General features: G+C 37.8%; 1 protein-coding gene across 8 annotated transcripts in view; it reads left to right on the top strand.

Annotated features, from left to right (window-relative positions):
* Pak3 (p21 (RAC1) activated kinase 3) overlaps window positions 1-26,056 on the top strand; it is a 267,703-nt gene that overhangs the window by 158,416 nt on the left and 83,231 nt on the right. For all 8 annotated transcript variants that reach the window (XM_050127197.1, XM_050127198.1, XM_050127201.1 and 5 more), the window contains one exon: window positions 15,861-16,062. In XM_050127197.1, coding sequence (XP_049983154.1) covers window positions 15,888-16,062 — 175 coding nt within the window. In that variant the 5' untranslated portion in view covers window positions 15,861-15,887. The remainder of the gene's footprint in view (window positions 1-15,860; window positions 16,063-26,056) is intronic.

Below are 26,056 nucleotides of genomic sequence, written 5' to 3'. Positions count from 1 at the left end.
CTGCTTCATTAAAGAAAAGAAGAAAAAGGAAAGGTTAATGAGCTAGCTGGATGATAAAATACATTTCTTTTTTTTTAATATTTATTTATTTAGTATACAATATTCTGTCTGTATGCCTGAAGGCCAGAAGAGGGTGCCAGACCTCTTTACAGATGGTTGTGAGCCACCATGTGGTTGCTGGGAATTGAACTCAGGACCTTTGGAAGAACAGGCAATGCTCTTAACCACTGAGCCATCTCTCCAGCCCCGATAAAATACATTTCTACTGTGAGTGTGCACACACGTATGCAGGCTGCACTGAAATTTTAACAGTTGTTACTAACGAGTCTCCAGAGGAGATTTCTCTGTAGGCGTAGGTAAAGAGAAACTGATGGAAGTTCCTTGCACTCCAGACAGACTACAGAATTTCCTCCAAGAGAGTCAAAAGCAACACAAGCCCAGGAGTGAGCGAGTGAAAGATGAACTTGAACCTAGAGATTTACAAACACAAGTGCACCCCCGCAGTAACCTTTTCAGTGCATGGCTTCCTCCACTGGGGTCTTTCTGAAGTGAAAGGGAGAGGAAAATAATGTTTGCATCACCACATGATACGGGGGAGAGCACAAGGGAGTGTAAAATAATGTCTTCTTCATGCCATGAAGAAGAGCCTTCTTTCAGGATCAACATTCAATTCTGATTCCATCATTAGGTTGAAAATATCTTTGATAGCAGTAACTCCATCATACTTTTCATTTATAAATTCCTACTGGCAGGAGGCTAAACCTAGAAGAACCACTTCTGTGACCCAATTAAGGAACTAAAAGGAGAAGCTAGGCATTTGTCAGTAAGATCTAGGCTCTCCATCTTCCTCATCTTAGAATTCTGATAGTGTGTCAGATCAGAGTATCATCTGGCTCTTTGTGGTTTCAGGCCCAGAGAGAGATTCGAATGGGTGAAGGACACATACTGTGCCTTTGAGTGATTTCTTTTCTTTTGTGTGAGAAAAGATTAAGTCCATGAAGCAGTCATTAAAAAGACAGAGGTCTTGAAACTTGGCATCAGAGGTATCTTTATTGTATCTTCGAGTGCTCTTCAGGTTGCAAAGCACTGAAAGGCCAAGAAATGGTTGGGAACTGTAGAAAGGATTCACAGAAGCCACTTGCCAAAATCAACTTTCTCATAGACATCTTGCTCAATACTGGGCTGTGCCATCTTTCCAGAAGATTGTGTAACAGAGCCCTGTGTCACTGGGCCTAAAGCAGAGAGAGAGAGAGCTACAAACCTTAATGAGAACATTGTCTTGATCAAGATTAAGCTGCCACCTCCTTTCGGAGACAGCTTTTAAGAAACAGTCTGGCAATTTTATATTTATTTGATTGTTTATTGTACCTGAAATTGACCATAGGCAATTTATACAATTTATGGGATGAACAGAAGGTCTAAGAAGGGAAACTATGCTCCAGCCTGGACTCACATCAATCAAATGAGAATTCCTAAGGGAGAAGTTTGCCACTCCAGAATTTACATGATAGTTTAGACCTCAAAATCTTTGTAGTCTGTTTCTCTATTATGATGAAGGCACCACCTTAGGAGTCAGTAAGACAAGCATTGGAATTCGTGTTCAGCCACTTTCTAGCTGTGTAACCTAATTTGAGTACTAACTCTGCTCCTAAGACTCAGTGTCTTTATCGGTAAAATGAATTTCTTATGAGGATGAAATAAGATACTTTAAGGAAATCGTTCAATGTCTGCCCAATAGTAAACATATGGGTGATAGATACTATTATTATCTCTGCACTGCCTTTGAAAGGCACTATCAAAGGGAGAGAGCTCCCAGACAGCAGAAAAAATTGTGTGGAGCCAAAGCCTTTGCAGCCAGACTGATTATCTCATAGCTTAATTGACATATTTTGAATATTTTACTTGAGCTTAGCCAAAAGCTGTCAGTGTTATGCCTACTCAAGGAGACAACTGAACAAGTATGACTACCCTATAGTTTCCTCAATCCCTGTGCCACTAAGGCATGTTTATCATGCCACTTCATCCGTGCTTCCAATTCATGTACATATAATACAGTGATATAAATGCTTCTTAGAAATCTGTCAATCCCTCAATAATAGTATCTTAATTTGCTGTTTACGGAAAGTGACGAGGGAACATAGAAGAACCCCTTAATGCTGGTAGGGTCGATAGTTAGCACACTTCTGCTCCTGACTCAATATTAATGTCTCTTTTGTGGGCAGAGGACTTTCTCTTTCCTAAGGTTTGGTCTCAAATACCACAGTGGAAGTACAGTTTACTTACTTTGAAACTGTAAGGACATTCATGACCAAGCAAAGAGAATGATTAGCTGAGAAAAACCAAACCATTTGAAGCTTTTTGTGGCTAGTGAGGTCTAAATAAGAACATTCGGACTTGAGACAGACCTCGGTGGTAGGGTGCTTGCTTGGTATTCATGAATCTCTGGGTTGATCCTCCAGTGCATGCAGAAGAACACAAAATAAAAACCAGAACATAGGCTTCAGAGTCACATGGACAGGAAGTTGTAAAGTTGTAAACGTTGTAACTTTTAGCAGACAACCTAGGATATTATAAGATCTCAGAAAATAGTAGTAATTGTATTTATAGTGTGTGGATTACACAGCAGAAATGGCAAACTCTTTATTAGCAGGATAGCTTTGATTATTTTGAAGCACCATTCACATATAGAATACTGATTCCTTACATGCTTCTGATGTGGTAGCCCCCACCCCCTTTCCACATAAAGAAGTAGCTGCGGAGGATCCAGTAATGTGCAGATCACTACCAGTAGTGTGGGCTGAGCAGGCTTCAGGCCAGAATGGATATTTACATTTTCACATGGAAAAGTATTATGGAGCTATCGTTACCAAACGGGAGCTACTTGAACAGAAACTATTCCTTCGTATGGGACAAAGAAAAAATATCTAAATGTGAGCCATGGTTCATCTGTTAGCTGAAACCAACTGTGCACCTGCGAAAATGTCCAGGACAGTGCAAGACTGCTATCACTGTGGCTTCATTATAGTATCCTCAGAACAGGACAGAGTAGTAATAGCTGCATTGGAAATATCTACCACCAAGAAGAATGCTTCCTGAGGTATAATATGTGGTTTCTTTCATGTTGCTCCAGTTGCAACAAACTGTACAATGATAGAATTCTCAAAATATTTCTAAGTGTATCCATGGACCTGTGGGAGCACTAGGGCATTTGCTTCTAATATGAAAATAACAAGAGAACGCGTTAGATAAACACTGTAGAAATGCCAGGGGATAGAAAGGAACATTTCTGACATGTCCGTAACTTTGCATCATGATCAATACATTCCACTTGAAGTATTCTAATTTTCATTTCTATGGCCTCATACAACTCACACCTCCGACTTTTCTCTGTGATCCCTGGCTCCTCTTGCAGGTTTTCAGCATTAGTGCTCTGCAGAGGGCTTCTTTTTTCTCTTACTCTATGCACATTCTCGGCAGTTACACATTTCCTCATATTGACGGCCTCCAAGATAAAATCTTGAGTCCATATGTATAGCTGTTCTTGGAATAATTCCACAAACTAAACCAATGTGTCACAACTATGCTTCCATTGTTATTGTTTTAATGTTATCTCTACCGAGAAGATACATAGCTAAAGATATCTTTTCTCTATCATGAATTGCAGTTGCTTCAACTTGTTCTTATACTTGTGATTTCAGGGGCAAGATGCTTACACATTTATTTGTCTTGCTTCTCCATAGACATTTCTAGATTCACTTTTACTGAGATTTCCAACAGGTCACTGTTTCTGTCCTATCGCTATGCATTTGAGATCTATTTTCTAGTGTTTTTCTAGAATTTTTGTCTTTCTCAGAAGAGCCAATGTATAAATTTAGATGCATTTTCTTTGAAATTCATCAAAAATAATGTTCCACGGGCCAAAAACTTTGAGAACAATTTGTTATTCTTAAGAGTACAGTTATTACTGATAGACCAGTGATTGCCATGCAGAGGAACGCCACTGTAACCACATGTGTGAACCTCAAGCCAAATTCAGTATTTTATTTCCCACTGTCTAAGCTGGTTAATTATTCTAATTTCACAAACCTAAAAACTAAAACACAGTTCTAGTTGAAATCTTCAACACAATCTCATGGCTATAAAACAAGGAGGTCTCCTATGTCCTTTTGTACTTCCTGGGGATGGATATATTGAGATTCCATTTGGACGATAAGATGTATATATATATATATCTATATATCTATATATATATATATATATATCCCACCAAGCAGGCCTAGCTAGCATCACTACTATCGCTGGTCAATTTCCAAAATAGGTGCCCATCTCTCCTGGAATCTCTTGTCTCCTCCCTTCCTTTTTCTGTATTACCTGTGTTTCTTATTCCTTGATATAACATCATAATATCATACTTCAAAAGTTTTTTTTTCAATTTTACTACCTGGAATTAAAAAAAAATTCCTGTCTTCAATTAGCTATTTGCCATATTGACACCTGTGTATTAGTCCTAAAATGCAAGCAAATCGTGCTAGTCCACTACTTGAAACATCTTTCTGTAGGCAGGAAAGGACCAAACCAAATAGAAAGGAATATGAGATCTTTCTTTTTTTATTAAATTTTTTTATTAAAAATTTCCGCCTCCTCCCCGCCTCCCTTTTCCCTCCTCCTCCCCTACTCCCCCTGCCCCCTCCCCCTCCAGTCCGAAGAACAGTCAGGGTTCCCTGCCCTGTGGCCAGTCCAAGCTCCTCCCCCCTCCATCCAGGTCTAGGAAGTTCCCGAAAAGCCAGTACATGCAGCCCACAAAGCCAGTACATGAAGTAGGATCAAAACCCAGTGCCATTGTCCTTGGCTTCTCAGCAGCACTCATTGTCCACCATATTCAGAGAGTCTGGTTTTATCCTATGCTTATTCAGTCCCAGTCCAGCTGGACTTGGTGAGCTCCCAATAGATCAGCCCCACCGTCTCAGTGGGTGGGTGCACCCCTCGGGGTCTTGACTTCCTTGCTTATGTTCTCCCTCCTTCTGTTCCTCATTTGGACCTTGGGAGCTCAGTCCATTGCTCCAATGTGGGTCTCTGTCTCTATCTTTAATATCAGTCTGAACACACTGAACCTGATAGAAGAGAAAGTGGGAAGTACTCTACAACATATGGGCACAGGAGACCACTTCCTACATATAACCCCAGCAGCACAGACATTAAGGGCAACATTGAATAACTAGGACCTCCTGAAACTGAGAAGCTTCTGTAAAGCAAAGGACACTGTCACTAAGACAAAAAGGCAACCCACAGACTGGGAGAAGATCTTTCTTAACTTCTCTCCACATTATGTTTCCCCGTCTTCCTCTGATCTCTTCTGGACATGAACACACACTCTTCTTTGTGCCTGAAATATGTCTTTCCTGTGGTCTGGTTGCTTGCTCTCCCTCATTTAATTCAAATATACTTCCTCTGTAAAGTGCCTTCTTCAGCCTCCCCCGCTCTCCTATAATGCCAACCTGTTTGCATCTTTGAACTAAGCTGCCATGACTGTCCTTTTAAGTCTCCTCAAGGGGAAATGCTCTTGCTTGCTCACCTAGGCAGTTTTAGCTAACCATTCTCTCCTTCCCGAGCGTCCTCAGTGGGTACAGCACAGCCATGGAAATGCTGAATGAAGGAATAAATTTGTGAATAATTAATGATTTTTAAGCATTATAGAATAATCCAGATGTAGAGCTACAATCAGTCTGCTTTCCTTTCTTAGGGATATTTTTCAGGCTTATAAAAGGATCTAATAAGTAAAAAGCTACCTCCCAATGAAAGCCACACAAGACGACATAACTTAGATTTTAAAAGTAACACAAAAAAATAGTTTATTTTTCCAAACATTATGTCACTAATAACACTTTCCCCAGATGCCTGCCCTGCTCATATATATGTATTCAGTACTAATTGTTTGTGTCAGACCTTATTGGTCTCTTCCTTTGTATCTGATCTGGAACCAGAGTCCTATCTCACACTTCAAAACACTAATTTCTACGTAGTTTTGACATTTCTTCTTCCTCGTGCAGCACCAACATCCTTCAGCCCAGTGAAAACAAGAACCCAAGGCAGAGAAAAAAAATAAGCTAATGTACTGAGAGTAGTCATTTGGTAGAATTTATCTTACAACAACATGCTGATTCCTACTTTTCAAATGCTGGTGAACTCTTACACATTGGTCATCCTCTTGGTCCTTTGGGAATATTAACCCTGCTTTCTCTTTAGTTCTTCCTTATGAAGCATCTTATGCCTACCTGCATTGTATCACATTGTATTCCTACTATCTACCTTTTTTGCGGACAAGGACAGGTCTTGATGCATCTCTGTACTCTCCCTATACCCAATGCCATACCACAGATGGGGGAAGGTTGGTGGCGTGGATGGGGATGTAAGTGCAGACTGTGCTATTTTTAAAAACAATAACTAATATTTGTATGCTATAGTTTTCTTGGTAGTTATCTTGTTGTCTATACATTCGGTATGTGTTTAAGAATCATGCAGCCACTGCCACTCAGGGCCACATACTTATTTGTTTATGCTTATCACCTAGCATGATACCTGGAACACAGTACTGATAAATATTTGTTAAATGAATGAGCGTGTACACAGGTGGGTTACATAGGGGTCCTTAATAGTAACGTCATGATACTTAGCTCCTCAAAGGGTAGTAAGTTTTTGTCCCAAGTTTTCCTGAAATGAAAGTCAACCTCAAAGTAACAAAAATAAAGCACTAACTGCTGTGTTTTCCTGTTAAGGGCAATGGTTTAAAGTTTTTTAGCAGCCTCTTCTTTGTATGTGTGTGAACAGTGGAGAAACAGAGCCGACTACATGCTGTGATAAGAATCTGCTCTATCAGGAACCAATCACAAGCCATATCTACTGAAAGTGCACAGTGGCCTCTGTACTCAAATAATAGAGAGACAGAGAGCAAGGAGACCAAGGGCCTTGTTTGATCTGACAGTTTGCCATTGAAGAGCCTATGGTAGCTGAAGGAATGCTGTAGAGCGCCCATTATAATCAATTGTGAAGTTACCTTTCAGATTATGCCCTTTGTTTCTAAACAATTAGTTTGTGTGGTTAATGATGCTTTCTGAAACCTCTGGCCGGTTGTGTTTGTTTATTTATTTATTTTATTTTTGAGACAGGGTCTCATGTAGTATTGGCTAATCTTAAATTCTTGTTATCCCTGTTTCTCCAGTGCTGGGATTACAGGAGTGCACCACGTGGCCCTTTTTTCTTCAAAGTAAAGCACTTGTCATTGGTGGTAGTAGCGTGGGGGAGGGCAGCAAAAATGATGGATTTCTAAGCAGGACTGTGGGCAAGTAGGGGTTTATATCTGACTATTTTTGAAGTGCGATAAATGAAAAGTAAGTCTCGTCCCCTTCCATTCTTCTTTCCGCATTTTAGAGAAACAATGGTTTAAAAATATTTTCATTTTAGATTTATTTTATTCATATCTGTGTTTTGTCTGCTGGATCCCCTGGAACTGGAGTTATGGATGGTTGTGAACCATTGTATGAATACTGGACACTGAACTCCAGTACTCTACAAGAACAGCAAGCGTGTTTAACTACTGAACCATCTCTCCAGCTGAAAACTTTGTAAATAGATACTATTTCATATCTCCTAGTACCTCTCAAATAAGATTCTGAAACACATGCTTAGCCTTTTTGAATTGTGGCTATTTAGACTTTGATTAAAAGGCAAAAGCTAGGGGTAAGAGTTGCTATATTTTCTGCTAGCTCAAACTCTTTAACCCCTAGATCTGATTGGAAATCACTTTTGACTAAAATATAAACTGTGCCAAGTTGATCCAAGTTCTTGGTTTAGAAACAATAGCAGAGCTCAACTTTCCTCACGTAGTTCCATTCAGACATGCACTGACATCTGCCTTCTCCAGTGCCATTCTGCGTGCAGGGAAACTAGGAACATGAGGAGGAGCTAAGGTAATGAGCTGTGAGTCACAGGTTGACAAGCAGCATCCAAGCGTTTCAATGCTATGCAAAAAGCCCTGGGAAACTCAGCAATTGAAATTCTGAGCTTAAATTTAAGAAAATGTGTTGATGTTTCACTGTGGCAGATAATTATAATTCATGCATAGTAAGAGGGAGCAGCTAGCACGCTGGAAACCCAAGACATTGACTCACCACACCCTGCTCCCTAGGGCTATTATTAGTCTGCATCTAATTTGTTCCATCTGAATGTTTCCAAGGATATTAAATTTTATATTTGAGAACCCGGAAATGTTTTATTACTGGATTCTGCTTTCCTTTTATTTTCCCCACCTATTCCTTTGAGGCATCTTTTAGTATAATTACTTCTGTTCTCTCATCCTTAAAAATATCTCTGCTTTCGTACTTTATGCTTCTTACTTTAGTATATTGGTGTTGGCAATGAAGAGTCAAAGCCTGTAATGATGCATGGTTTGTAAATATAAATAAGCACAAGACAATCATTAGCACTTTCTTGGCAATGACTCATGCAGCATATATAATAAATAATAGAGTATGGTGCTGCATATATTTAGAGGCTTATGAAGTTATTTGAAAAAGAACTATTTGTCCCTTGTAATATATGCAGACTATGAGGTTCAGATGCTGGAGGTATACCTACGGATTTCCATTTTTCCAGCATGACACTGAAATCTGTAACTATAATCTGCCGATTCCTTGGTCTCAGTGCCAGGCTCCTCTGGAAAACAATGGAAGTCTCTCATAAGAACGTTAGCAGGGGACAGGACTACTGTACAGCTGACCTCATTTGCGTGTGCGAATGAAAGAGAACATGAATGTTTTCTATGTGAGTGTACTTGTGTGTATGTCATCAGTGAGCTATCTCTTGCATAATCTCAGACTGAAACTAGATGGCTGTAAAAAGAGCTAGAGCCTCCCTTGCCTGTCCGGCTGCTTTTACAAATCTCCTGCCTAACAAGTAGCTCAGCTCCTCCTGATCAAATGATCTTATAAATGGCTTCCCTCCATTATCCACAGTAATGGTATCTCCCTGGCGAGGCTCTCTGAAACAGCACACCCCTGTCTCTGATAGCAGAGTTCTCTTGGTGAGTGCTCCCAGAAGAGGTAAACTCCAAAACAAGGCCATCTAAGAACCGGTACAATCAGTCAACAAAACCCTTTGGAGTTCTATCAATAAATCGAATAGCCTTGGGCCTTTGTATGGGAGAAGCAAATAAAACTAGTAAGTACCAGCCTGAAGTGAGTTGCTATGGAAAGGTTACACTCGCTCTCTTGCTTTTTTGGGAGGTTAAAAGTATGTATGTGAGAAGTGTGTGCTTTGTTCTGTTTACTTGGATATATATCGTGTTGCTATCATATTGTTGTAGTACGCTGTTGAAAGAGAATTAGCAAGAGCTTAGGAGTTTAAAGTGTCCTAGATTTTGTGTTTTAACTTACTTTATCACTTAACCTATCCTCTGTATATTCTTCATGGGATGCATAGAGATTGTAATGCCTTCTTCACTGTGTTGATGTGAGGCCCAAACCAGACCAGAGCATGGAAGCTTTTTTAGAAATTACAAACTTATATATTTTAAAAATGAGATGTTGTTAACCCAATGCTCGCTGCCTTCTAAATGATGCCCATCTGCTTTGCCTTTAGACTAGTGCTAGTATTTGCAAGTATGCCTTTCTTGGTCCAGACTTGCTAGAACTACCTATGTAGATTTCTGTAGCATTATGAGGACCTACTCACAGCTGAAACTAATGCCTAGAATGTATAGTGCTTCATTTAATATGAAAGCATGTACTTCTGAAAAAGGGGTTCTTACCCTCATGGAGCGTATGATTTATTAAGAGGGACTGGCATGCAAAATGGCTCCATGCAGTTTGAAACAAGATGGTAGAACTCCTCTGTTGGGCTTATGGAGCTGCCTCTCATTAATGGATGGGTTCTACCTTGTTGATTTAGTCTGTGAGTAGTAGTGTGATCCCAGATTATTTTAGGAACTCAGAATGGCTCATTTTCTTTTCTATAAGATACCCTGGTGACATAAAGTACTATTGGAATTAATGTCTGAAACATAGGTAGAAATACTCAGATACAAGTTGCCATAGAAGTGTTTTTCATGATAAGATTTTGTAGACTTATGGAGGGCTACGTGACTTTTCCTGTCTTCTTTTTCTTTCCCTTTTTTTCTTTTGATGGTGGGGAAGAAAGAGACAACTTATAAATCATCTACTATGTTTTCTCACATTGTCAGTCAAGAATTTTTGAACTAGGTAAGTTTATTTGCTAATAATACATAAAAATAGAGTAGGTTTGATGTTGGCCTAGGCTGATTACCAAGATGTGGTTTGTTCTATTCTTGAACACTTACATAACCATCTTGAAAGTGTGTGTTTAGGGTCCAGTGGAGTATAAAAAAAGCCAGCAAATGTAATTCTTGAATCCTCCTTCCCACCACCAAAGTACAATTCAGTGTATACATCCTTCCAATAAAGGCAGCAATCTCATCTTTATATATAAAATAAGGCTCCATATTGATATAATTATATAAGGAGACATATGATGACTTTAAATTTATCCTTATTGAATACTTTGAAATCTAAAGGCTGTCATTAAAATTTTAATCCTTGATCTACAGCACTAATTCTTTTTATACAGAACCTCTTCCACCAAAGAACTTCCAGATGACACACTCATGTTTTAATATAATTCTGTTGCAAGTCTATTATCCCTCTGCAATCCTAAAATCCATATTCTTTCATATGTCCTTGTGTTAAATGATTATTATAACTCTGTCATCACAGCTTCTTGAATATTATTCTCTTCTATTTTCAGTATCTGTATCAATATACCAGAAACATTAGAGTTTACCCTGGATATTCCTCTAGGCTCCATCCCAGTCTTAGTGTGTATACTTTACTTTCATATGCAAAAAATATTAATGTTGGTGTGATCACCAATGTCTGATAATAGGTTTATGTTGCTACTGATTTGGGGGGTTTTCATTAGAATATGGCTGTGCATTTGCAAGGCTGGGCTTTTGGTTGAAAGGCAGACAATACATTTGTTTTGTGGAGGAAAAATATGCAAGTAAATAATTACATCAGTTTTGAAAGTACACAAACATTTATTTCTTATGATATCTGCTTAAAATAGTTATTTTATTTGCTTATGACTTAATAAATGGTCTTACAAGTAGTAGGACCAGAATTTCTGGCTTTTCCTCCTTCACATACTTGGTATACAGTACCTGTAATAAATGGGCACAATTGGCATCTTTGGCTGCATCCAATTCAACATATATGTCACCGTATCCATTTTGGTCAAGTTTGCTAGTATCTGGTTGATTACTGTTCTTTTCCTTTGACTTTTAGATCTGTGCAAGTTGATGGCTTTCTTTTCTAACCTCCTGGGAGTTTTATCTGGTACTGATATCGGGCGAATGCGTGTTGGAAAAATGAGAGAATAATGAGAGCAGTTGACCATTTCTAATCCTGCACCACAGCGCCTATGTCCCTCTAAAAATGTTTTGCTGCAAGGTTCTTTGGCAAGAGGCAAGCCAGTAAGGGCTGTGTGTATTCATTTAGTCCCCCATGGATACAAGCCCTCACATTTGTGTATGAGACTGAGAGGGGAGAGGGAAAGACCTGAAAAACAAATGCAGTGTTTACTACTGGATTTAAAATAGGCTGTGAATGATCTTTGGTCATAGTGAAATAAAATATTTTTTTTACAACTAATGCATTCTAATTGCAATTACAGAGCATATGCCAAAACTAACTCTGCAAGGGTTGGCTCAAAAATGTATATCATCCACAAAACAATTTGAATTCTTTGTAAAAAAAAATGTAGTTGCTATGTAATCAGGTTATTTCATAGAACAGATGTAAACTGTGGCTGTTTGAACACTAGTGTTAGCTATTTTTCCACGATTCTAAAGGCCAGTATATGAAAGTGAAACAAATGGCCTGTGGCTAGATCTGAAGTGCCACTCACTTGAAAGTTTCTGTTGTGAAAGTGAAAAACAACATTTAAACTTAAGACTAAGCATTTTTTGATTGCACTCCTAGAGAATAATAGTTCTTTTGTATAATACTTGAAATGAAGCCTACAGCCATCCCAAACAAAATAGTCTCTTTTAAGATCTTGGAAATAATGACAATATTGGCAAATTGAAGCAGTGATCCATTAATAGTGTCCTTTGTAGAAAGCTGTCTCAGAAGAGGACCCGACTTAGTAAATTGGTATTCTTTACAAGCATAACATAATAGGATTCTCTCTTTCTACGTTTATGGAATAGTACAAGATACCTCCCACTTTGGGAAAAATACATTGACAACAAGGCTTCCTTGTGAATGCCTTCCCTTTCTCCACTCTTTCAAAAGCATGCTTTGAAGCACTTGCTTTGAAGTTGGGTTAACCATGTCAAGAAGATAATTTTTGTTTGTACTTTATAAAACTTGATGAAGAGCTGACGTAGTAACATGATAGTTCAACCAAAACAAAATATGTAAAGTCTACACAAATGAAGAGTATCTAGCTCATGCTTTATGTTCTCAGTGTGGAAGTGGATACCCTTTCTTCAGTCTCATGTCCATCTCTGTAAAGGGTTATTTCAGCCCCTCTGATGATGCTCTAATGAGGCCAGTGAAACTAAATACAGTCTAAAACCATGCCTGTTTGTTGAGAAGTAGAAAGTAGCTCGGTTCTCTGCAGAGCTCCTGGAATATCATGCCTTGTTGGTGTTTTGAAATTTGAGTTGTAGGATTTTAGTACAGCATAGAAGAGTTTTCTATCCCAAGTAGTCCTTAAGCCTTAACCTAAAACATACTTGGCCAGATAGCATCAGGGTCATCAGGCAACCTGAAAAGAAGCAGTAGGTAAGCATGCTTCCTTGTTTACATGATGTAATTAGGAATGTGTAAATAGGTGTGGAAACCACACCTAGTTCTCAAGAACAAAGGAGCACAGTATTTTAAATTACGTAGTTGCCCTAGAACCCTTGTTGTCCTAGACTCTTGCCTTGTTAAGCAAGATCAGATCTGTTCTAAAGAGAACACACTTGTCTTTCTGACTTCTGTCATATCAAGTCAAGTGATGTGTCATCAGAAAATACGTATCATCTGGAAAATGGGAGCTCTTTATCTCCATGGGACACAACTTTCCAGAAATCTCCCTTGGCACTGCTATTTAAATACTCAGGCCCTGTTCAGTAGCTTACACACTTCGTTTTTAAAATCAAGATAGATGTTGCATATCTGATATTTTTGGAATAATAACTTCACACTTAGACGTTAGTATTGAGTCCAGAACAGTTTCATACCAAATTCTTCCCAGTAGCTAAAGGAAAACTGTGAGCTGGGCCAGTGAAATATAATACCACTGGTCAAGTCAATCATTTCTGGAGAAGAGTAAATTGAAAAGGACCAAACACAAAAGAGAACGTAGTTCATTAGCCCTGTTTCACAGGGGTGTTCCAATAATGACTAGTACCAGTAGCAAGTGTGCATATATTTTACCTTGACATCATAGTTACTTTTTCATTGTATCTCATGTTTCAGTTTTACTTACGCAAGACACATGGAGCTCATCAGGTCATTGGTAGTGCTAACAAGACATTTATTACCAGGTGCTTTCACCATAATGATTACCGAAAGATACAGAATTAGTCTTAATTCATTCAGATAATGCAAGGCATGGCAAAGCAAAAGGAAACGGAGCTATGCAAATGAAGATAAGGCCGATCATTGGGAACTGGCAGCCAATCAAGCAGAAAAAAAGTTATTGCTTAATGCCCAGTCCTGTTTTGTTAATCGACCATTTCACACATTTATACAATAAATATTAGTTATTTTTCCCCTCATCACTTTCTTCTTTCTCATTCTTCTCAAACTTGGGATGAAAGTCTTCTAGTCTCCCTAATTTCATGTTTTCTGTTGTGTGTGTACCTCACTGATTTTAACTAAAGTCTCTTTCTGGACTGTGAGTGCGCCATTATTTACTAGAGCAAGCACAACTTCTATGTGGCTTTACCACTGATGAAAATGCTAGCTCCTCCCCCAACAACCTATAATTGCCATTGTTCTCAGGGAGGGAGCAAAGTTTCATGGACTGTATATATTGATTGAATTTAGAACATAGGGAAATTATTTTCAAATTTTATTGCCACATATTACTGTATAAAATACTTTTATTTTGGGATTTGATACATATACATACTGTACTTTGACCATATTTACCCCTCTCTTACTTTTCTTTATCCCTCTTTCTGGTCCTCTTCCTTGTCCTAAGTCTCTCTTCTACTTTAGTATAATTTATTTTATCTGTATTTTGCATGTGAGAGAAAACATAATATCTATCTTTTGTAGTCTAGTTAATTTCATTTATTTTGTTACTTTTCAGTTGCATTCATTTTTTCTACAAACAGAATTTCATAAAATAGAAAAAACTTTAAATACTCCTCATATAATTCAGAGCTCTTTATTAAAAACAATAAAAATATTGTAATCACTAAAACTAAAAGGAATTATGGAAAGACATTTGTTTGTTTGTTTTGTTTTAATTTTTGAGGCAGGGTTTTCTCTGTTACAGCTCTGGCTGTTCTGGAATGCACTCTGTAGACCAGGCTGGCCTCAAATTCAGATATTCCCTTGCCTCTGCCTCCCAAATGCCGGAATTGAAGTGTGTATCCCCTCTGCGGTGGCAGACCATTTCTTATTTCAGTATTTAATGAGGATATTCTTTGTTGTTGCTGCAAATATGTTCACTTACAGTAATTGTCCTTTTCATAGAGTCACGTGGTAAGTTGTATTTGGAGAATTAATATATTCTTAAATTAGTTATAATTGATACTATATAAATTTATATATAGCTACATTTGAATTTTCTGATATTCAAACCATGAAGTCATTCTGAAGGACCTGGCTTGTGCCTGTGAGGGTCAATTCCTATAAGGGGAGGACCAGAATTAGAATAAGAAGACATGAGCATAAACATTTTCCTGAAGATGTCATACTTTTTCCACCTCATCCTTTGAGGTGGATGAAACATGAATATGCTTGGATTTTGATATATGTGCCTAAATAAATGAAACTCATAGTAAATAATAAATCCCTAAAACCTAGACTAGATTTTACAACTAAAGTACTTTTCGGGGACATGAAATAAGACAGAGAGTAAAATTATGACATCTCACCATACTTCCATACGAGAGCTCTGCCTTTGGTCATAATGACATTCTGCCTACCTTTTAAAGCTGCTTCCTTGGGAAAAGATGGGCATCATCTGCTAAGACAGTATACCTCAACTTTCCTGAAACTGTCACGTATAAAGAAAGCTTTCTCAATTTTTAAATAATAAAAACAGTAGAAATCATTTTGCAAATCAGGTACATAGACATAAGAAGTAGACACCAAGACATGCTAGTGTTAAAACAGCTAATAAATTGTGGTTCTGGGCCATTGACAATCCACATCTTATCCTGCATCAATTTAAAAGTCTAAAAAGTTTATGCCACTTGACCATAATGATCATCAGTATAAGATTTTTAGAGAAAAAGTAAATTGTTCATTCAGAGATCATGCACAAACAACAGAAAGTAGAGTTTTGCTCTGGTAAAATCAAGGAAGCTTACACATTTGCGTGCGTACACTGAAAGTTATTCATGACCACAGTTACCTCAACTTGGATAAATTGTCTTGTTAGCCTTTGGAGAGGCATATTTCTTCTCCCCAGAAGAGAAGCCTCTTAAAATGTACAGGAAATCTGAGTGAATGAATGAGAGAGCAATACTACTTCTGGGAAGCTAGACTCCCCATGTGTACCCCACTTGCATTAGACTTGACCTCCCTTACCTCCTGTTTGCCACTGCTTTCCTTTAGGAGCTGTGAAATCAGCTGCACCTGAAAATGTCTGATAGCTTGGAGAACGAAGAAAAACCCCCAGCTCCCCCACTGAGAATGAACAGCAACAACCGTGATTCTTCAGTGCTCAACCACAGCACCAAACCACTTCCCATGGCCCCCGAAGAGAAGAATAAGAAGGCCAGGCTTCGCTCTATCTTCCCAGGAGGAGGGGATAAAAGTAAAGTATCAGTGGCCGGGCATTCAAAAGGGGCCAGTTTATTCTTTCTTTGTAGCTTTTTTCCTTGGGTAGTTGCTTTTGAGCGTTGGTTGTTCAGGGCCTGTTTAACCTTTCCATCTCCATCTTCAGAGGTTGCCTTTTGTCAGAGGACCACGTTTGATTGACTTCCTATGGGATACCAGAAAATATACATGCTGTGTTTGTCTTTCACATAAACTGGATTTATAGACTTAACTGAAGGGAAACTATCACAAGAGCACTGTATTGAGTGTAAAAACAGCAACTTGCTTTCTGAAAATTTAGGGTAGAATTTAAAACAATTCCTCCCTAATGCTAAGTTGTCCCACTTTTGATATTTGAGTGTATACGTAGATTTGCTTCTGTATATCTTTACAATAACTGAAGATTTGGAGTTAAGTGTACAGGAATAATTACAAGTCGCCCCAATGTTATCTGTCTGAATCACAGGAAGGATGGAAAAGTCTTTTATTTCCTTTCTTCTTCTACCAGTTGTCACCTATATAGTCAGTTCCAAGTGCATGAAAGTCACAATATAGTATCATTTACCCATGTGACATTCATGATACAGCTTGTTGCTTAAATAGTGTATGCTACTACTTTGTGACACTTGGTTCTCTGAAAGCTTTAGTAAGTAGCATATAAGGTTGTATTAATTGCCATAAAATTGAAACCTAACCTCAGTAGATATAACTATTGATCAGGACGTGAGTAAAGTAATCATAGGATCACTGAAATTGGCCAAAAGGAGAAGAAAGGTAATGTCTTTGAAAACAAAATGTCATTATTGATCTGCATCTTCAAGGTAAAAGTGGTAATTTGTGGTGCTATACATTGTTAAATGAACTTACAATTTGTATAAGAGCTGAAATGCTGGTTAGTGACAGTGTTGCCTCTTGTGTGTTTATGAGATGCTTTCCCCCGTGACCTAAGGACTGAAGAGAAGTAAACAAATAATGAAATACATTCTACACAAGGGTTCTGTGACCTTATAAGGGGAAATTCTAAAAGCCTGTTTGCCAGTACTTAAGTGGATCTTGAAAACCCTTTTCTGCGAGTAAAGGGCGGTGTGAGAATTGAAGATGTGTCATTATGTAGCGAGCAATTCATTTGTAATAGTGATGCCGAAGAAAGCATTCCTGTACTACATCTGCTTCATTTGCCCAGTGCTTGAATAAGGGATGACTCCACATTAATCTTTGGTGCTTGAAAGTACATGCTTTTAATGTCTTTGAAAAGTCCTATTTTTCCTTTTGAAAAGCAGGAGTTCAGCAATATCAGAGAGGTTGACATTTCTGCTTTGTGTCAATATTTCAAATGACCTCATAGTGAAACCACTGCTATTCTCCAGAAAAGTATACCCAAATCTTCTCAGGGGAAAAACAATCTGAGCCAAATTTCTCTTGAACTGGCATCCAAACAGAAGGGCCTGGATGACTTCATCTTTTATTCAGGAATGGCTTGAACAGTGCTTTCTTAGAGAAATTCAAGACTACTTGAAAGAAAACCTTTAGTTCAAAAGTCCTGTTGGTTCATAGCATCCACTTGGTACTTCACATGCGTTTGCCAATATGTACATGTTCTAGGGTAAACACGTTCTTTAATACCAACCACACTTTGACTTTCAGTTTGTATATCAACGTACGGTCAAGCCATTCAGTAAGATGTGCTAATTATATGCCATTTAACAATTCAAAGTCTCACAAAAGTTCTGAAAGTACTAGTGTTCTGAAGGTACACCATTATTAATGCTGTATCCTTAATGAAAAAGGCATTAGCTAGTTCGCCAAAAGCATGGTATAGTGCAACCCGGAAGATTTGACAAGAGGTAGGGATGGAATGTCTTTCAAGACCTCCTCCTAAAGGCGGTGAAATTTTGCATCACTAAGAACCTGTGAATGATGAACCCTTTTGTAACTAAATTTGAATATGAACTTGTTTGCTTTAATATGTGATAGGATATTTTATAGGATACCCCCCCCAGGGAGGTTTTTGTGTGCCAGAGGCTATTATCAGAAGAAACAATAAAGATAATTAAGAGGTTTTGAGACTGGAAGACAAAGTTATAAGGAAGGGGAACCATTTAGTTTTAGAACAAGAATAAGATGTTCCAAGGAAAACTGATGAACATCGGTATCTTTTCATATCAACAATTACCTGTTCAAAACTTGAATGATTTTGAAGAATCCTATATTACGAAGAATCACCAGAAGCTATCTTAAGGCAAACTTTTAAGTCATCAGTTACCATTTCTAGTATTGCTAGACATCTAACAAGCTACTTTCAGAGAAAGCTTGGATGATTTAAGTGCTATAAGAGTGTTTTTTTAAAGACTATAATGAGAAGAAGTTACTGTCAAAAAGTCCTAAATCATTCAAGGTAGTGGTACTTAAACATTCTCATTGAGTAGCTGGTAAGTTTCGTTCAAAGTTTGAATGACTTCGTTGAACTCAATAGAGAAGTGGATGGGTTTCTTCCCAAAAGATATGACAGAAGTCATCTTCACAAAGAAATATAGTCATTAAATAATGCTGCTTGTATTCGTGATATTGTTATAGCTTCAGGATGGGATTTCAATGACTCTGAGAACATTTGCATCCGTGATTTGAACTAGCAATTCACCACTGTGAATTGCTTTCCTGTCACTCGCATTTTTACTGGAGTCATATGTATGTTCTTATCACCCCTGAAAAATCTTCTCAGGGATCTAAACAAAATTATGTAGAGCTTTTCATTGTTATATTTTAAGTGATGGAAACTCTCATTAATCCTTTTATTTAGTGTATCGTTGTTATTATTATTGCATGCAAAATATTTATGAGATATTTGAAACGTTGTGACTTTATTTCTAATGTCCATGTTTTTCTCTTCTATTTCCAAAATTTCCTCAATTAAACTTTGAAAACTCAGGTTTGCCTAAGACCCTGCCCCTCATGGGTGAACAGAGAATATTGTTTCTCTGTCCCCGTTTCTTGGTGACTGTTTGAGTAACATCACAGTCAGTTTTGAATTAATACAAAAAACATTGAACATGTGTTCTGGAGGCCTGGATTCATTGAGGGCTCTGGCAGTAATGACTGTGGCTTTGGTCCAGTCCTGCAGCTCCTTTGAGCCTGAATTTTTATCATCTATTAAATGAGGATGATAGGGTTTGCCATGCCTTTTCAAATCTTTGTGAGAACTTAAGGTAACTGTAATTACATGAGTGTTACAAGTATAAATTAACTTCTGCTAGGTAATTTTGAGCTATTATTATATTTATGGCATTTAACAACTTATACAACCAAGAAACTAGGTTGTTGAATTTATACCTTTTCAACGTAGCTTTTGCTATGACTATCATTTGTATGTTAATTATAGAATACTTCAAAAGTAAAGAAAGTGTGTGGTTTATATGTAACAGTTATAATGAGGCTTTTTGAGATGTGTGTATCTTGGTATGTATCAGTTGTGTTTCAGGCTCTATTTTATGTTCTTAACTTCATTTCCCTCTTTTTACATCCTTATCCATTTTGTATGTGGTTTTGTGTGTGTGTGTGTGTATATATATATATATATATATATACAAACATATATATATACACACAAACATATATATATGTTGCATTTTATGTATTCTTGTGTGTCAGCTGGCATCCATTTTGGAGTAAGGTGGTGAAGAAATACATGGATGAGTAAATAAATTCATTAATAAATACATAACTATAAATAAACCAGTAAGGAGAAAGCAATGAGGCAAATGAAAGAACCAAGGACTCTGAAAATGACTTAGCTCCCCACAATCTAATCAGTTAAAGAGTTAAAGCAGGTGAGAGTGCACTTGGAGTTTGCCTTTCTGTGTGACGTCTGTTTTTCATCTATTCGTGTGTTTTGTGTCTTGTACTGCTCTTGAGCTTAGGTGCGTTTTGGGGAGTGTGTAGTCCTGTGTGAAGGATTGTGTTCTTAGGGAACACAGTTCATATGTATTTTGTTTGTGGGGAAATCTGGAGAGATTTGTGATTTGGTGATCTGGTGAATGATAGGATATGATGGTCCCTTTGCTGGGAGATGTAGGAAGAAATAGTTGGATAGAAATAAAATTGTGACATATAAAAGATGATTTCTCATTTGCTTACTACTTACTGGGTGCAGGTCTGTGGTTCAGGCATCATTAAAACATATATGAATATCAGGAAAAAATACTTTTTCTTTGTTCTAGCCCTCTTTTGCAATCATAACAGTATAAGCTTAAAGAATTTAAATACACAGTCTAGGACTACATAGCAAAGAATGAAAGCCAGAAACAAACTTCTTATACTACATTAGCATTCCTAGCGATGGAACAAAGAGACTGTGTAGTGATCTATGTTGCTCTCATCAGAAGCCAGGGGTGGCATTCATTTTTATTAAGAAGTTTCAATGTGCTTTAAAATGTATATGAATATCAGGAAAATTATTTTTTAATTGTCATGCAGAAAATGATAGATACATGATATTCCTGACAACAGAGATGTGCTAATATTTTCTTGTGTGTTGTGTGGGTTAAGTTATCATTTGGTATGTATATTTCACAGGCTCGCAAATGGATTGTTTTAGAAAAGTGAGGCGTTAACTTGATATATTCATGTTTGTGAAGAAGATATTGCACAACATAGTTCTTGTTATTGTATTGAAAAATACATTGTTATGCTAATCCCTGGAATATTCTATCTTCTCTATACCCTACAGAGCAGGGAGCATTGTGCAAAAAGAAAATGCTCAGCTATCTTTAATGGTCTTGTTAATCAAATGTTTTGGTTAATACACATTACTAATATCCATAAAATATACAATAAAATATACTTAGTGTGGTGAATCTAAAGGCCCTTAGTACTCTTGCAGGAGTACGAGGTGTTTATTATTTCACCAATAATATGTAGGAGTGTCAACTAATGGAGAGGTATATGCTCTGCTATCAGAAAGTCAGGTGGCAGAGACCGATACTCCCAGAATAGTGTTTGCGTTCCTCTCCGTTCTCTAAAAATAGCCATCTAGCTCCATGGGGAGTCCTCTTCACAGATCGTTGGCCTGCCCTTTGGGAAGTCTGAAGGGTACAGTTTCTTTCTTGTCCTCTGGGGTTAGTACTATGTTCCATGAAAAGAGCCTCATATCTGTTCCTCCACTCCTAGACAGCCTGTTGAAAGGGAAAGAAGGTGGAACAAGGATGCACTTTCCCTAGCTACTAAAGCCCATGTTCCCACTTCAAGGCTAATAAAGGAAAAGCTCACAAAAATATGGTTTCCCACTAAAACCAATAGATAGTCACATTGAAGACAGGTATTAAATACAGTATTGGAAGATGTATACAATGTAGTAAAGAGAGGAAGTGATATCTGAGAGGAAAAGGATAAGAGGAAGAACAGGGGATGGGTAGGAAGTGGGGGAAGATGGAAAAGTGTTGTATAAAACATTCAAATGAAGAATGTATAGGAGGATACAAATGTTGCTAATAGTCAAGTGTTAGGAAAGTTCTTTCCTTCTTAAAGCAAATGAGGCCTTTTTTTAAACCCATCTCAGACTTGTACCTTACATAATGGTCCACTTTGACAAGAGTGTCCCCCTAATACAGTGCCTCATCTTTGCCTTATGTTTTTCAAATACTACTCATTGAAACTGGCACATCGTTTGAAGTGAATATAACAAGTATATATTGCTTGGGAAGAGATGAAAGGCAGCTTCTTAATTATTTTCCATAAAAATCAATACTGTTGAGGATTTTGGAAGATGAAACCAGAGAAAGTTATAAATGTCTTCAAATGTCAAAGGACTGACTACATGCCTCAAATGTGACTGTCATTTCTTTGTCCTCCTCTGATCATCTCTGTGAAGCATCGAGCTTATGAATTAAGCTTGTAGCTACTCTCGCAGAACCAGGTACCACTTTGTGGTTTTATTTGTACATCCTGTCTTTATAGCCATTGAAGACCAGGCAAAGGGAAACTGAAGGAACGTTTTCCCCAAAAATGCATAAAGAAGATTCAAATAGGTTAATTAGATCCTCTGAATTACTTTAGCAAGTTTTCCTAGAACAAGAGAACGGACCTTGCCCACTGTACATTCCCAGCTACATACATGTTTAAAGTCATGTTTCTCAATCCTCGTATGATGGAGGTGAGGCTTTCCTAGAAATGACTTTGTACAGAAAGCCATTTCAGAAGCATTGCATGACTGCCACACAGTTGACGCACTGCTTAAATCTTGACAGACCTAGCACTAAAATACTTAGTTCAATGATTACTTGCTCGAACAAATGAAAATAATTAAACCTGTTTTGAAAATATGTTTTACCCAGTGGAATGTACAAAAGTGATTTTTTAAAAGGAAAGACAAGGAGAAACCTAGGTGAATTAGCAATGGTGACCTTGAATATTTTTTTTCCTTACAAGCTTTTCTTCCTCTTGGTTCACCTTACTAGCAGGAAGCAACTAGATTTTATTTGTTTGTTTGCTTGTTTTAAAGCATCATTTTTCTATAATTACTGTGTTCTTTTCAAAACTTTCAAACTGGTTCCTATTACAATAGTAGTGTTTGATGCTCATAGAATTAAAATGTTGGATAACTATATCTTAATAGAACAGAAGGAACGTCCACTGTTTCTTCTCTTGCACTCATTCCTAAGCTAATCCATCTCTTCACTAGATGAGAACCTTGTTTTTCTACTCAGAATCAGTGTGAAGTTTGCCCAAGTTTCTAGGTTTAAGCAAGATATAGTTATGTGGAAACTTAAATTTGTATTGTTTTTGCAGCCCTTCACTGTCACTTTTGGAACTGAAATTAAAGTGTTTTATGCCTGATTTTCCATTGCTCTTACCACGTAGTATTTCAAATATTTTCAATGGTAAAATAATACATTTCCAGGCTCCCAAATGAGAAAACTAAACAATTATGTGACCTGCCATGTAAGGAAAGATTTACATGTCAATAATTCAGGAGGTAAGAAATTCCTGTGGGTCCCCTCCAAAGAGGATATTTGTATATAGAGCAGGTGTCTTACGAAATAGAGCCTGGGCAGAAATCAGTCCTTCTGGGACTTTTGCTTTCATAAAGATCTCCTGCTTCTTCGACACCACTTGTAGGGCTATTATTGCCCCAGGAAAAACTATTCTGAGATCCGTATACTTAATCAAGTCTAAAAAGGGCTTCAGAGGCTTTCCACTTGAGAAAGATGGCACAGTGCTCACTGTGCTCCATGCCTGTGACTGAGAGGACGGAACAAAATGATGGTAAAAATAAAATAAGAAAGCCATAATTCCGTAGTTAATTCACTGCCCTGGCAGTTAATTAGACACTAAAGTATCTGAAACCTCACAAACCACTAAGGCAGCATTTTATAAATAATCCGTGAATTACAAAAGCATCTCCCACCTAGATAAAGAATGAGCCACTCACTAAGGGTTGCCTGGTAGAAAAAGTGAATGCTATCACCCACAGAATACTAATAGCATTTCAATAACAGTTTTTATATCTTTCTATCGTGGTTTTCCTGGAAAGAAAAAGAAGGAATTATTTGCTATAAAATAGGCTTCTTAGTATGATGGGTCTCTGACCTAGCCACACCCACTTCTCGTGCTGAAAGTGGCATCTCCTACTGCACAAGCTATTTGGCTTCACTAATACACAGCAGAAGGGATGAGGAGGGATTTGCCTCCAAGCCAGGGGTAGTAAGATAATGAATGTCATTTCCAGAAAAGTTCAAATACACAGGAACTCCAATTAAAGTAGCCTAATAATTTGCTTTCTTAGATCTCTGTTTTCTTAAAGGCCTTCATGGAACACTATGAAATAGAGACATAGGAGCAAATGGCAAGATATGAGTTGTATTCTTACATTGAAAACGAATATAATTTATTGCTGTGTCAGTTCGGAAATAAGAGAATTTGGAGCATATCTGAACTGCTTGTTTTTCAAGACAGGATTTCTCTGGAGCCTTTCCTGGAACTCACTCTGTAGACCAGGCTGGTCTCGAACTCACAGAGATCTGCCTGCCTCTGCCTCCCAAGTGCTGGGATTGAAGGCGTGCACCACCACCGCCGAGCTATGCTTGCTTTTTATGTGTCTAGCTCAGTGATGAACATCGTAAGAGAGAAATTATCCTCAAGTAATTTTTCAATTGCAAAATTTATACATGTATGTGTGTACGTACAGTTTAAATGGAAGTTCTACACACATATGTGCACAAAGAGAGAGACGGAAGGAGGGAAGCAGAGAGAGATCCTAAGGAATGTCCAGTAGAATGGCACCTTAGAAGAAAAGATGCAGTGATAGGTAGGTCCTTTCATTTCTCCATTGCAACCCGCTGCTCATTCTCAGTCTGAGTGACGCCTGGTGGATACCTTAAGAACACAGAACTAACTAACTTCCCTTCAGAAAAACTCAGTTATCTCAGCCACCTGCTCACAGACCTTTCCCACACATGCTTTCCTATTATCTCCAGTTTCATCTTTCCGTCCTTCTTGATTTTCAAGACTAGTCCTTATGGCTTTATTGCTGTTTTCTCATTTACATCTGTTTGCTTAATGCACTTACTTCTGACCTTTTGCTTCTGCTGCATCACCTACTTCCTGTACCTGACAGATTATCTGTCTGATGCTTGTGGCTCATTTCCTGCATCCTACCTCTAGTACACTCAGACTACCCACCATATGTATCTATATTTCCCTGTTATGTATGTTTATACAGAACATTTATTCTCTATTACTCCAATTTACTTCTTAGTGTTCCCTAGTCTGGCCATACTGTTCCTTTTTTTTTTATTAACATCATTCTCCCAGTTAATTTGCAAGTTTAGACTATTGCTTAAGTCCCTAATGAGTCATCTAGCATAATCTGTCACTACATTGATTCCTAATTTAATGCACACTTCCTAACTGAACCATTAACTGATTGAAAGAAAATGAAAGGAAATTAAGAGTTAGTCCATATTGCCAGAGTAATGAAATGCTTACCTCAGAGAACTAGCCCATCTGTGTGTTTACTGTTCTTTGAAATGATTATTTCTGTATTTTAAAATATGCTTAATATTTTGTTTTGGTCTTTCTGCATTAAGGCAGCTTTAAGTGTTGCCTTTTAAATTATGCCACGTATACTGGAACAGGTTGCAGACTTTCCATTGGTTTTAACATGATTTGTGTGTGTGTGTACTTGTAGGGTAAATTTATGGAGAGAAGTTTTCTCCGCGTTCTGCCTTCCTTTGGTTTACCAGCATGGTCGATTTTCAAGGAGCTAGAAAGTACTCTAGAAAGTAATTCTGGAAGTAATGTTATGACAGCTAAAGAGAAAGAAAAGCATAACTCTTTGGAGTTTTAGGGGAAGATAGCAATTGGACCTCCTAAAGCAAGTGAGACTCATGTGACAGCTTTCTAAAACAAATTACAGAAATTAGACAGAATTGTTGGGGGATTTCACATGAAAGAGATTGGTTGTTTCTCTGTACCTTGAATTCTTCCTAACCACATTAATATTATCTTTGACTCTGAAGTGACATCTCACTAGAGATGTGTCTGAATGAATATAGAGTCAGTCTCTACAATGGAAACATCACTGACCCTATCAGCGAATTCAATTACAAAAATAACTCTAAAATGTAATTTTCAATTCCTTGGCCTATTTGGTAGATAATCGTGGCTCCCTCCATAGGGTCATTTCATCTGTCCATTCATGATTTTGATTATTTTTTGATTTGTTATGAAAACATTGAGTTTTGTACTGTTCTGGGGCAAAGAAGATCTAAATTCCAATCTCTGCCTTCAAGAAACTGATTGCTCAGGAAAAGGGAAATTAGTCCATGAGTTGAATTTACTACGGTAAGTAAAAGCAGAAGCAGGTGCTGAAGGGAAATATGTTGAAGACTGTCGGGACCAGCCACCAACAGAAGACAGAAGGGAAAAGAAGTCAGGGAAGTCTTCCTGAATGAGATGGACCACCAAACTGAGATGAGCCTTTAAACAGAAAGTATAGA

Source organism: Alexandromys fortis, unplaced genomic scaffold (assembly GCF_014885135.2).
Source record: "Alexandromys fortis isolate MF-2015 unplaced genomic scaffold, M_Fortis_MF-2015_v1.1 scaffold_200, whole genome shotgun sequence".
NCBI lineage: Eukaryota > Metazoa > Chordata > Mammalia > Rodentia > Cricetidae > Alexandromys > Alexandromys fortis.
The sequence above is the reverse complement of the archived record's forward strand: the minus strand, read 5'-3'. Positions and strand labels throughout refer to the sequence as shown.